Genomic DNA, 14871 nt, shown 5'->3' with positions numbered 1-14871 from the left:
TGTATATTTTATAATTCGTTTCCTTGGCATTATTAGCATGATAACATTAACACAGTGTTTCCCAAGTTAAGTAAATGTTAGATATCGATCGCTTAATGGAAAATGTTATTCAGGAGGTTTTGTTGTGTGTTTAAAATAAAATGTAATGAACAATTTCTATACATATCAGCTTGTGAGTAAATCAAAATATTCTTCCTATCTGAAATTCAATTCTAACAACCCCCACTGGAAAACATTCTTTATGAAATAGTTTATGTCAATTGACCACTCGCCAATACATGCAGAGAACGATTTATTTACTTTTATAAAATACGCATTAGCACATTATAGAATTATGTTCCCGAACCTCATATTTATTATCGGTGAAACATTCAGTATCTCCACAGTATTTCCTTTTCTTATAAATTATATTAATACTATCATTGATAAGAATATAGCCTATGTTTGTAGGCATCAAAGACAGCAAGGAGCTAAGTCACTATAGTGATAATTTACTGAACGTTTGTAAGATATATGGAATGAGGATTGCAAAAGGTAGATGTGGGGGTCATTAAGGTATTGGAAACTTTACATGCAATATATAATTTGACTGCAGTAATAGACTACTTACCTTTAGATCAATTATTATTTGTACGTGTAACTATCTTCATAATTTACACTAGGAAAAGATCTATTTATCAAGTATTAATGATTAAGGCGGGTATAACTGATTCCATTACTATTGAAGCTGAACATAATACAAGAATTCTTCCAATAGACAGATATTTGTGGAATACAAATATATATATATATATATATATATATATATATATATATATATATATATATATATATATATATATATATATATATATATATATATATATATATATAATAAATGTTACAGATTTTAATTCATGCTCTTGGGAGAATAGAACTCCTTAGAATACCACCACAAAATGAACGAAAATATAGCTAGACACAGATGCACCATATACAGAATAAAAGAAAAATGAAAGCCTTGTTAAAGCTCTCTCAGAGAAAGATTAGAGACGCCGTTTGAAACTTTAAAAATAAAGTGTTGAATTGAGCATTAAACATCAGAATTATTCAATATACTTCATGGGATAGAAACACATTTCAGATTAAGCGAAACAATCAATATTTATCATAAAGATCTGGACTGTAAAATAATTGAAGAAGTGCAACATACTCTAAAGTTTAAAGTAAGGGACATCAGGTAATACTGATATACATTCTATTTAGTATTTAAGGCAACTAAAATATCACGGTAGCTATTTTAGTATATATTGGCAATAACTTATTTCATCTCAGATGCTAAAGGTTTCGGAATCGTGTGTTATCGCACCCATTCACCAAGGGGAGTATGAATAATCTTGAAACATTTTAAATATAGACTTGCACACTAGATAGAAGAAGATATTCTAGACAAAGAACAAGCTAGTTCTAAAAGTGTGTTTTCCAATGTAGAGAATAAAGTTGTCCTAAACACATTGATATTCACATTTTAGAGGAAACAAAGATGTAGGTGTTATGCTTTTTGTTGCTGATATTGAAAAAGTGTTTGACCGCATTGAATGGAAGTTATTTTATCACAAATTAGCAATCGAAAGCATCACAAGTTAAATGCTTACGATACTGAAACTAGAATTACAAAATGTCAAAGCATTTGTTAAAACGCCATTGACTTAACATTTATGTAACTGCCCGGTTGGGGTACAACATGTTTTATCACCTATTGTATTTTCATTACATCTAAATGATTTGAAGACTCACATGACTGAATAAAACCAAGATGTAACATTAGAATTCGCTAAATTATTTGCACTGTTGTTTATGAATGACCTGGTTGCCTTTGCTGATACTGCTATTCAGTTGAAAGGAATTGTATAAAAATAATTAAAGCATACTGAACCATCTGGATTCTAAACATGAACCCATAACAAACTAATAATGTACTTATCAAAAGGGTGCTGTTTGAGAGAATATGAACTCTTGCATGTTTATGATTGATATCGACGGTATGATATTATAAGTACATATAAAAACCGCTCACGCGGCTGAGGCACTTTATAGCTTGAAGAACAGCCATAATCGTTTTGTTAAACTGTTTACAACAACTCTATTCCTAATATTTGATAATAAAATAGGTTGAATTATTGGTCAGCTGTTTGGTGTTGTTACAAAGCAGTTCACCTTAAAATGTGTATACGTCGTTTGTTAGTATATTATTGGTATTACAAAACTCACTCCAAATGGTGTTATACATAATTCGTTATCTTGAATGCAACAATGAACCTATAAATATATATTGAATTCTTAAGTTTTGGGTAAAATCATCAAACATAACTTATGACAGAGTTAAAAAAATACCTATAACATAAAAGTAACAATGGCCAACAATGTCATTCCTGGGTAAATAAGGTTAACAGCTTTCGTACGGGATCGGAACCGTTCGGGTTACTCAAGGGTCGGTGCTGTGAAACTCTTTTGAATTATATTTAAACAGCGTTATAAAGATCTGTGTCTATAATAACGAAATTGGGGTGGTTTAAATTCAATTGATAAATTACAATTATATAATAAGATCAAGAACGGTTATAAAGATCGCTTAAATTCTTCACACATGTATGTTTAGATCCTTTCCAATAATGGTACATATTGGTAAATATAGGTAATTTTTTAAAATAAAACAGATGTTGAAAGACTGTGCCCTTTGTGTACAGGTACATAACACGAGTTTAAATTTACTGTTATATGTCCTATATACAATAATTATAGGAATGCCTGGTTACCTCCATACGTCAATTGTAATGGATACCAATTAAAGTTGTAAAACATTATGTTTAGAATCAATACGGATATTTATATCCTGCAAAATGTTGGGTCCTTACCTAGGAACATCTGCAAATAGTAGTCAGTCGTGGTTGTACCATATTACTTTCATATATGTTTGTAATTTGGTCCGGTGGCCTATGTTGTAAGAAATAACGATTATTATTATTATTATTATGCATGAATTCTGCCACGTATAGACAATATGCACATCTAGCACATGCTATTACAATTAGGTGCACAATCAATTAATCGGGACTTATTAATTTAACTAAGTTATATATCCGAGGAATTTAAAGTCCTTTGTTAAAAGCATTAACATGATATATGATACCAGCCTACAGTACAATCAAGCTGCTCTTGTGAATGTTGGCATAATAGTCCTAATTATTTGATATAGGATTGAATTATATATCTAAAGAGACTAGAAGATTATAGAACAAAAAATATTATCTTAAAACAATCCTCATGTAATCGTGAACCCAAGTGGTAAGCTGATGCAGATTTGCAGCCATCTTAACCAAATTTACAGGCTGTAATGTCACTATAAAACTGGACAAGATGCAACAAGGACACTATCTATTGTCACGTCTTCATTTAACTTGGAAAAAACGTTTGTTAAACTATGTTTGCAAGTACTATATGTTATGAATTTGTATGAATGGTAGGTTTTATTTATTTCCTTATGAACTTTATAACAGCTCCGCTATTTAGTGTCAGCGTTCTAGGTGCAAGTGGGACCGGCATTTGTGGTTCAGTGACCAACACATCGGGACAAAAAGAATTTCACGTGAAGTGCGGGACTCCACTTTATGGGCAACTCATTAACATCAGCATTTATGAACCAGAAGCAGGTTTAGCAATTTGTGAGCTTCAGATACCAGCAGGTAGTGTTGTATATTTTAATCATCTTGTACATAACGTTGTCTACATGAGATTCGATACTGGCAAAAAGGTGATACATAACAGGTAATAGAAATATATAGGCAGATAAAGTGAGTATACAGTCGGTGTAAGGGTAGGGCAATAATAAAGGCAGACCAGGTCCCCGACGTCACTTTACCGTAGCCAATATGGCAGTGCCAATATGGTGTAGCTACCGTTGGGACCAGGGACTCTGACATGTACTCTTATTGATCCGTTTGATCATATGTTTACAAATGCATACTGCTTGGCATCACAATAATACGTCAAAAACAGCGAACAACATCAGTCTGACATAAGATAGCTTCACTTTGGCATTCCTTGTGTTTCATACTGCAATGTCAAGTTCAAAAGCAAAACCCGTTTGCCAGCTTTTCGTTTAACAATATTTTAAATATTGCTTGCATACATGTGGTGTGGTTGTAAAAATGAATATTTATCATTTATTTTAATTCATTTTTTTAATTTTCTACGGTCAAATCTCGTATCCAACCATTTTAGGCCGAGGTAGTCCTTAACATGATGTGGCGCCTACGACAACCTCGGACAGTAAATTTAGTCAGTGTACACTCAGAGTGAATAAAAATACTTGCGTGTATTCAGACTATATTGAGTCTTCAGTGGCTTGAACATGTGCCACATTGTTGTTGATTCTGGGAGAGTGAAGAATTGCTCTCATGAAACTCTGACGAGCACATTCCACACTTACTCAATGTTGTGGATAGCAACATTATTCTAGCATATATTTATTTTTTCTTTAAAAACGTTACCAAATCATAATACCATAGGAGAACTACTACTACCTCGCAAATTCAGCCGTCCTAGATTACACTTTTAACAATTAAAATGCTAAAAATCTATCTGCCCAACTAGGTATCGGTCGGAAAAAGTAACATTCGCTTCGTATAAGAAGCACGCTGTCACCAAGAGAGGATTAGCAAAACCAGATTCAACTTTGAAGCATACCGTTAGACGTTGGAGGAGTCCTTTCACTTCTAAGGAAAGAATAATCCATCTATATCTCCAAATTTCTCTCTTACCACTGCCGACAAATTTCTGTTGTTTCAATTTTCTAGCACTTTGTCGTCTTCGCATATTTTATAGTACTTAGTCACTTGTACGGGTATCCTATTCAACTTTAAGAAGTAGTCCGGCTACAGTTGTTTATAATACGCGTGCTAGTCCCTATATATTGCGGAACAGCGAGGCAAAGAGCTAAACAAACAGCCGAAAGGTTCCTCTCTCTCTTAGCAGATGCACGGACGGATAGGTGGATCAAACATACCATAACCCGTCTCAACCTAATTAATCAGGCCATATCCTCCACACGCAAATGCCCTATTCTGTTTGGACAGGCCTAGGCCGTATACAAGCCCTTTGCCACGAGCTGAGACTCTTTTATCAGCGACCCCTTGAATGTGAGTTTCAAATTCAGGGCGCTCTACAAGCTAACTGACCGGCAGACCCTTACACTCTTCGCCGGCTAAGTCTAGAGCATCACAGGAGACGATTGTATCACCTCATTCAAGCAAAGATGGTAATGCTTATTCTTAAGTGCCTTTTTCGTTCTAGGCTATACTATGCAACGAGAAGAATCAGCCTTTCGAGCCCCTTCGAAGTAGTTTTTCCGCCTTTTACCTACTGTGTATCGCCCTTCTCCTCCCATTCCATCAACTACCTCGACCAGAGTTCCAGCATCCGTTGATATTATGACGAAACAGGTAGAATCCAACTTCCGCAGTCTAGTAGTGTTACAAACATTTTGATCTGCCTTCACCATGAATTACAAGATCTAAGCATCAAACGACTTTTCCTCTCAAAAACGTGACTCCCATTAATCTTTCTTTGGAGGTTCTACCTTTGCCATACACCAAAATTGTATTTAGGAGACCCAAAGTCGACCGTGATAGAGCAGCTTTGGGGATGACAAAGCAACACTCCATACATATTGATTGGATGGCCTTTAATGACGCTCATCAGTTAGTACGCAATATTGTAGCCGCGGAATCTATGCTGGACTAATTCTTAATGGTTATTTTCCATTACGCGGGACATAGCTTATCATTTCTCGCTCCGAAAACCTCAGGGCATGCATGGGAGTCGGTCTCAATAATGGCCTGAGTATTGAACAGAACTGTTCAACACACTTCGGCCAATATCGTAACCAGAGCTACAAATTTACAAATGGCGGAACAAGACAAAGTGGCCTCTACCATAACGTTTCTTAAGAATCACCATGTTTCGATCAGAGCCTTGATAATCTACCCTTCTTTTTAACGACCAGATCGAAGTAGTCCGTAAACAAGACAGTAAGGAGACCATTTCCCCTTCACCATAACCAAGTGTCGATACAAGGACATTCCGGGAAATCAGCAAAAGGACACAATAACCACACTTAGGACACTAACCTTTGAAAAGCAGTACTAGGGAAGCTCCGCCCATGGAAAGCAACATTTCTCGCAAGCCAAGGTGGATAAGGCACAGAGAGGACCATATCCGTTCTATAAAGTTTCTGCACACGACAACCTCCACCTCTCAAAAATGACGTCATCTCCACTCCGCCCTTTCCACAGATCCTTGTAGGAGGAAGGCTGCAATTCTTTGCTGCCGAATAAGACGAGATTCTCCAAGACGATCAATTGACTCAACAAGTGGTTTCCTATGGGTATATCACGTTCAACACCCCTCCTCCTCTAGCAAGAGTAACCACAGCAATAAACGTACCAACGGACCCATTCAAAGTCACTACCTTGCAGCAAGAAATACACGCTATTTTCCAGAAGAGGGCGGCAGAACTCGTTCGAAATACAAATTATCTGTGGTTTTATTCCAGACTGTTCTTCGCTCCAAAGGCAAACGGCAGTCATCGTCCTACCATCGACCTAACCCCCCTCAATCAAATAATTCATACTCCTTGGTCTTCGATGGAAACACCAAGGCGCATTTGTAATGCCGTCCAAGAGAGAGGCAGGAGTATTTAAATAGAAAGGAAGTTCTCATTATTTATAACAACTCCACGGTGTCGACTAATCTCAAACGCCAAGGGGGAACCAGCTCCCCAGACCTTTGCGAACTGGTGTGGGACTTTCTAAAATGGTGTTATCGGCAGCAAATCCACGTACACGTTCGTCATATTCCGGGAAAACTAAACATACCAGTAAAGTCCATGTCTCGAAACAATCAACTAATACAGAAGGAATGGCCCCTCAATCCCTCGGTTTTCATTCAGATATGTGTCGGATAAGACCGACCGTTTGTGGAACTACCGATATTTGTCGAACCAGTCCTTGATCCAAGAGTCTGCAAAGTCGACTCAAAACTACCGAACCTGCACATTTTGATCATATTAAACCGGTTAAACTGAGAGCATACAGTTCTTACAACCAGTCTCGTTAAAGAATCACCCAGGGAAGAGAGCCCTCTGAAAGCATGCGAAGGCAAATGACAAATTTTCACATAGTTGTGTATAAAACAACACATCAATCGTATTCAGGCATCTATACCGTAAATATATAATTTCTTTCTCTAGCTCTTCGAAGAGAGACAGTTAGCACCGAGTAGGCTAGAAGGTTACCGTTCCACGATCGCTGGCTCCTTTCGTAATCGTGGAAGCGAGAATATAGACAAAAGAAAGACTTACCCTACCTTTTCATCCTACATGACACTGAATAAGGACTAAACAATGTACTTATATATACATACTAGTTTTTTTGCCTTTTGTTTCGTAAATTGTTTTATTTATATAACCCTTTTGTTGTTTTGTAAAGTGTTACACAATCAGGACAGGTGAACTATTATCAAGTAAAACAGTCATAAACACATGAAAAGATCTAGGTTAACAATTTATGAATAAAACTCTACTATCTACACAATAAACATAGACGTAAATGTAAAAACTTAAATATATTGGACACAGTACCCAATCAGTTGTTTTTAATTGTCATATTTGAATTCATCACATCAAAATCGATAATAAATAGCACATTTTATATCTGAACCAGACGAATTCCAAAACATTGTAGACCAGTGTTATACGCGGAAAAAAGAAAACGTTGTCTCTGCGACCGAAGTGGAACCTCTCTTGGGTACTAACATGGTTGAACAAGACACCAATTGAATTACCTTCAGGAGCATCTCTGGCTCATCTTTCATACAAGACCTGCTTCCTCGTCGCATTAGCGATGTCGGGCAGAATTAGTGAAACATATGCGCTTCACGACTTCCGTTGGATTGGTGGGGGGCATTTATCTAGCTCTCTCACATACCTTAGGGGACCGGCGATTGTATATCGCTGGTAAGTGGATGTAACTCCTTGCACCTCTTATCTATTCCTCTGGTAACATTAATGGGTAACGTATTTAAAGAATAAACCAATTTGTTTTCTAGTAACATATGTTTTATCGAAAATACTTACCCAATGATAATACACGTACACCTTCCGGGTCTGCCGCAGTTACATCCACATGTAGAGCGTGCCATACGCTCCAGTAGCAGCTGAAATATTCACGGCATTTGAAGTCAATCTCTATCAATTGGGAGATAGTTCGGCCAGTCCTCAACCAAGGTGGCCAGACAACTTTTAAGCAAAAGTGTTATCTAGATGCGCTGGATTGCTAGGTCGTGTTAGTTCTATTAAGGGTATTATGATTGGGTAAGTATTTTCGAAGAAACTTATTTTACTAGAAAAACAAAGTGGTTTCACTGCTACTTCCACACTCTTCCTTGTGTCGCTGATTGAATAAGCCTCTACTTTAGATTGATGTCCATTAAGAGCTGTTTAATTAATCTTGTTTTTTCAAGGCATCGTTATCTCCTATGTTGTGCTTCAGCAATCTATTTATCCACACTTTCATGTTGTGGATAATAACATTTATCTTGCATATAATTATTTAACTGCTACCACCATACTCGTATCAATGTCGTTCTTCTTGTTCTTGTTTTCATCCTACGATGGGTACGTACTGTTTGCACGTATTAGAGTATTTAGTTTAATCTGAGTCTCATCTCATCTGCTAGCAAGTTCCTGGACAAATTGACCATCTGCTTTTGCTTCCATTTTCGTCTAAATACTTCCGTTTCTGAAAACAACTATTCCATGTATGAGAAAAGATTCAACCGGAAAACAGTTACTAGTATGGGGTGAAGTTATTGATTTAAAATATAAATATTGAAAACTATATAAAGATGTAAAACTTGACAAATCGTGACACATTGCATGAATCCTTACATTGTGCAGATATTTCGTACGGCACTTTAAACTATTCAAACATGGGTATGTCATGATATATTAAATATAACTTTTATAGAGGTATGACATATGAAAAAACAAACCTAATGTTACAGCAGCATAAAATTAAGCAAAATATCTAAGCTTTTAGTATGATTCCACGTACTTTTTCGTAAACAAAAAATATCTTCATCCGCTTTTTTGAAAGTGTTAGGGTCCTACCATAAATGTTCGTACTGAAAGTAATACCAGCACATGAGATATGCCACACCTTTCCACTTGACACGATATTATGCAAACTGAAGCTCTGAGTTTTCGTTTCTGCCGTTACTTTTACATATGGTAGATATAATCAGGATTAGGAAGAAAGTAATAACGGGAGTAAAAAGAAAGAAAATCTGATGTTGTATGCGTGCACAAACAAAATTATCCTTTTGCAGCCAACACATTTTCTTTTAAATAATTCTCTAAATTTGCTTAATAGCTTATAGCAACTACTATAATAATGAAATATCTGGATATAATTTGCGCTTATATACATTTATATACAATATCAGATGTCGTTATTGCTCATCGATTTCTAAGTCAATAAAAATATTTTCCATCATCCACAACAAGTTGAAATAAACTAGTTGAAACATAATAAATTTAAATGTTTGATTCCTGTAGAAACAGCCATGTAAAATTTTGAAAACACAACGGTTTTTCTATTTTATTTGTTTATCTTGAGTATGTATATATTTGCTTTTGAAAAAGACTCATCGAGAGTTGAAACCGCTCAGGCTAGCATGATACTAGTTTTGCACTATTCTTTGTCCGTTTATTGCATTTATGTATATATATATATATATATATATATATATATATATATATATATATATATATATATATATATATATATATATATATATATATATATATATATATATATGTGTGTGTGTGTGTGTGTTTGTGTGTGTGTGTGTGCGTGTGTGTGTATGTATGTATGTGTGTGTGTGTATGTGCGTGTGTGTGTGTGCAATGTAGATGATAGTGATTAGAGACAGGCTAATGAACGACGTTAAACGTTTACGCAATGATGAACGCAATTTTTGAATGATTACGCTCATTTGAATATGATGTGATACTTCATTTTATAAGGCGATGTATCATGTGTCAGCTCTTTTAGGATAGCTATTGTGCGACCACGCGCGTTGCCATCTGCACCGACAAAAACATATACATATATGTAACAACCCCTGGATATGGTGTGAAGTTTGATAATATTGCTCATACATGGACACTATTTGCACATTGTTGCTTTAAGTTTATGCGTTGAACTCAGTGATGTTTGCACACCGTATACATAATGTTAAATATGAAATCACGAAACTTTGCAAGGGATGCATTTTGAAGCGTACTATAGCCTTATTGCAAATGTAGATCATTGTAACTATTACTTCATGCATTATTAATATTAATATAATTATTACTAGTAGTAGTATTATTGCAGGAAGAAATTTAGCAATTTCCAAAGCCGCCAAACAATCGTCTCTTTTTGAAAACTGGAGTGCTAGTCTGGCTGTAGATGGCGTGACAAGCCTTGACAAATCATCGCAAACATGTACCCATACGCTTAAATCTAATGATACCTGGTGGTGGCTGGACCTACAAGCACCTGTCCTGATACAGTGGTTTCGTATCTACAACAGGAAGGATGACCAATACGGTCAAAATTGTGAGTAATATACAAGACGCGAAAAATAACATAAAGGTCTCTTAAATCTACATTTCCTGCCAAAACTGATAGCTATTTCAAAATCATTCTTTGCCGTTTATCACTTTGTAAGTATGTAGTCTTGCCGCCAGAATCCACCATAATCATCTAATTCAGCTGTTTTATATTTAGTGGGAATCCGCTGTGTTGCGGAGTGAAATTATTAATATTGTTTGTTTTAAAAAAAGAAACGAGACTCGCCTGCGGAAAGTTGTAGTTTTCGTGGCTGTTAATGGGGGTATAATGTAGTTTTGAGGTAAAACATATTTTAGTTTGGCCACAAGTCATCTGATATTCAGAGCATGTACCCTATCTTTGGAGCAATTGTGGAAGATGTATGCACAGTTGAATGTGCAACATATGTCTCGTTTATTTACACGAGTGTTACGAGGAATATACTGAAAAAATCTGGCATTATTGCACATAATCTCGCCTGCTCGACCGTCACGGGATCCTTCAATTTTGTCCTCTTTTGGATTCTTATTTTCAATTGAGCAAAATATCTTTTCATTATTCTTTATTATGAGAGATACATAACTCTATCGCGAGTCATTGTCAACATAATTTTGCTTTAGAAGGAATTACCATTTTAAGTTGTAATAATTGACTGAAGAATACACAAGATTTTAAGTCTAGGCTCGAAGGGTCTAAATATTTTCCAAAAGTCACAAATAGATTACGAATATTTCCTCGCGATGCTGAATTATTATAAAATCACAAACGCTTTGAAGTAGATATACTAACTCAATCAAATAATATAATAATTTTATCAGAAAGCTGTCTTAATAGAGGGATTTGGTTCTACCAGGCGAAGAGACGGGAGCTTATGGAATATTCCTGTGCAAGTCATTCGTCCGAGAATAATTGCTTTATATCATTACCCCTCCATTAACACTTGAACAAAAAATGATTCAACTCGGACACACATTTACCTCAAGATCTATCTGATCCCAATTTAAAAATAGTGTAAATGGGATATAAAATACTGCTCCCACGGCTACGATAATGCAAGTAATGTTATTGTTAATTTTTTTTTTGTCATATGTACGTAGCTATCTTGACAGCCTTGACTTCGTCCGAAGAACATTTTTATACTCTACATTGCATCATGATCTCTCCATATAAAACCCTTGTTGTAATTTCATCGACCTGTTTAACCAGGATACCTAAGTTTCGATACAATCATCAAATTCTTCATGTAAAATAAACATTACCGAATCATATTAATCAGTCACCTATGAAGGATTTCTTTTACAAATATTGTATTTAATCAAAATTGAGAACCTCTACGTATGTATATAACAACAGAGGTATTTATTCTAACCTAATCAAATCTGTTTAAATGCAGTCCTCAAACATTCTGATGAAATATTGATTATATATTATACATGTACATACTTTGGCATTATTTACTCAGAATCCACTTATTATACAACCAAAATGCTTGTTATAATAAGACTTTATTCAATACGATTTTCAAATCAGTGGGATGAAGTAATTATTGCTATTTATATATGATTGTGTATTGAGTTACACAATGTATATAAGACATATCCGATCTATAGGTCGTATGATTCACTTGGTTCAGTGGTTCCAATCCACCAAGTCACGATCCACATCACGGTCATGAGGACGTTCTGGAGGTTCGCCTGGATTTTATTTAGGGTGACGAAACTATTCGAAATGTGGAAACGGGTTCGTGAAAAATATATTTCGTATGGTCGCTAAGTCCTAGTTATTAGTTACTCTCTTTTCACCAATGTAGTAATATTTGTAATTTCCACTCAGCTGTTCATAACAAATCCAATAATGGATAGTATAATTCTATTTCTTTAACTTTTCCCTCTTTTTGGTCTCCCTACTGTTTCTTGCTCACATTTTAATATTGTCCATTTCATTTGCGAGAAAGTATTTTGCTGGACCATTGAAGCCTTTAATTACACATGTTATGTAATTTTAGCTGAAATTCATGTTGATATAAATTTGCACAAATTGGTTTCCCTTTTTTATCAAACACGTATTGATCAATATTAGAATAAATAGTTGTTCTTTGTGAGTTGTATTGTGAACATTAATTTAGTTTTATTCTTAGATTCTGCTTTAAATGATCATTCTTTTTTCCACATGAATTCCTAAGGCATTATAAATAATTTTAACCAAACTCTCCAAATAGATGAGTGTATGAACAAGTATTGTTTCGTGGATGTTCTTCCATATTCCAAAACACTTACAGAGTATTAAAATCGACTACTAATGTGAGCCCTAGTCGGCCTGATATATCAAATCACATCTCGGCGAAGGTATTATACTTTATTGCATTCGATCATTATTTTTCTGCCGAAGAACCGACCTTGATGACATTATTAGGTTACAGTTAAAGTATAGCTATGGAAATACTAGTTTGCACTATATAATCGGATATATTACGTTGACCAGACTGAATGATGTCTAACTGTAGTATTAGATGAAAACCGCTTGTAATATTTATTATCGATTGCAATGTGGATTTAAATCGTTACCACATATTATGTGTGATGTTCAAACAATAAAAAAACATATCCTGAATAACATAATTACCGAATCAACTTTAGTATCGTAGATTAAACGCACTCTCCTTGAGACTTATCCGTGACCATGAAGTAATATGTGTGCTTATTGATAATCCTGTTAATTGCGTTGTACTTTTCAAACGGATGCTTGGATTAACAAATCAGCGAATTTTCAGAGGTTAAGTGTGGTTGTTAACGTCCCAAACTGGGCTTCACATATAAATGACGGTGCCACTGTTAATGAGACATACGAAACATTTACATTTGCTCTTATAAATTTTGATAAAGGATGTATCCCAATAAATATTTGTCACGATCTCGCCCGATGATAAACCGTGGCTTGCATTAGACTTCAGGCAAAAAGTGTGTAAAACAGACAGACTGAGTGCAAATTCCCCGAGAACCAAACATCCAAACCATTATAAAAAATATAAGAACCACAAATAAGGAAATTTTCTTTTTAAACTTGCCCAGATTAGTCAACTTCTCGAATTTATTGCAAAACCATAAAAGAAAAAGGTACATTTTACTTCCGAGGAGAACATGTAATATATCGCCTCTAGTTAGCCTGTCAGCTCCTGAAGTTGTATTGTTGCTCTGCTAGACGTTTACGAAATAATGATAACGACAATGTCCTACATTCGGATCTGGATTAAAATCTGACCTACGAAGAGTGAACTTAAATAATTTTTCTTTGTATGCATGTGGTTATGATAATGAAGACGTTGAGCACTATTTGTAATTTTTCCATCAGTTGAGACTCAATGATTCCAGCTGTTTGAATCTATCTCTGAGGATACTCTTTATGCAAATATAGATTTTATACTGAAAGGTGATATCGTACTAAATAAAGAAGCACATTATGTAATATTCCTAAAATTTTCCGTAATATATGCACGCACTAGACACTTTTAAATCTACGTTAATATAATAAAAAATTATCATAAATCTATCAAATAAATACATTTTACACTATTGGCAGCAACAAGCGCAATGGTTGTCTCACGCTCTGTCTATTCACGCAGATTCTTTCACATTTTCTTGGCTAGTATTGCGTCATTTTAGATAGGGTCTCCTGCTGCGTAGTTCCCGTAGCTTGAGTAGATTAAAACACGTTTTCTAGTGTACCATGCAGTGCCATAAATAGTAGCAGCAAATGAGGTGAACTTACCTTTTGCCGGAGGGTCATTGTTGGAACAATAAGGTTTCGTATGAAGATGAAAATATAAGGTCAATAGCGTAAACCAAAGCCTTTAACTAACTGAGCGTTTTTCTAATTGCTTTAGTTTTTTGTTACTTTATTGTTGTTGTTAGTGTTTTTTAAAAAGTATGTGCGTTTGTTTACCCACGGTGACGCTTCTTTGAGGTCGCACCTCCTCTGCTGCTATAATTAAATCAGTCTCTCATCCAAAATTTTCATCAAGGATTATACGATATCGTGATCGAGGATCATGTAAATGTATTGTAATAAATCCGTGCGGGGTGGACTGTGCTCACGAAAAGAAGCTTTTACATTTAATTATATCCATGTCTCCGCTACACTAAGTTTGATGAATATTTCGCAGATTATGTGTATCGTC

The 14871-nt window shown here is 35.2% G+C and overlaps 1 protein-coding gene across 2 annotated transcripts in view; it reads left to right on the top strand.

Annotated features, from left to right (window-relative positions):
• The window catches only part of LOC149798454 (receptor-type tyrosine-protein phosphatase U-like), a 69000-nt gene that overhangs the window by 1878 nt on the left and 52251 nt on the right, over positions 1–14871 (top strand). For both annotated transcript variants that reach the window (XM_089963649.1, XM_089963648.1), the window contains exons 2-3: positions 3537–3722; positions 10479–10703. In XM_089963649.1, the coding sequence (XP_089819775.1) occupies positions 3537–3722; positions 10479–10703 (411 nt within the window). The remainder of the gene's footprint in view (positions 1–3536; positions 3723–10478; positions 10704–14871) is intronic.

The sequence above is a fragment of the Sinohyriopsis cumingii genome, chromosome 6 (genome assembly GCF_028554795.1).
Source record: "Sinohyriopsis cumingii isolate HCF-2022 chromosome 6, ASM2855479v2, whole genome shotgun sequence".
Classification (NCBI taxonomy): domain Eukaryota; kingdom Metazoa; phylum Mollusca; class Bivalvia; order Unionida; family Unionidae; genus Sinohyriopsis; species Sinohyriopsis cumingii.
Note: the sequence above shows the minus strand (reverse complement) of the source record. Positions and strands in the feature narration are given on the sequence as shown.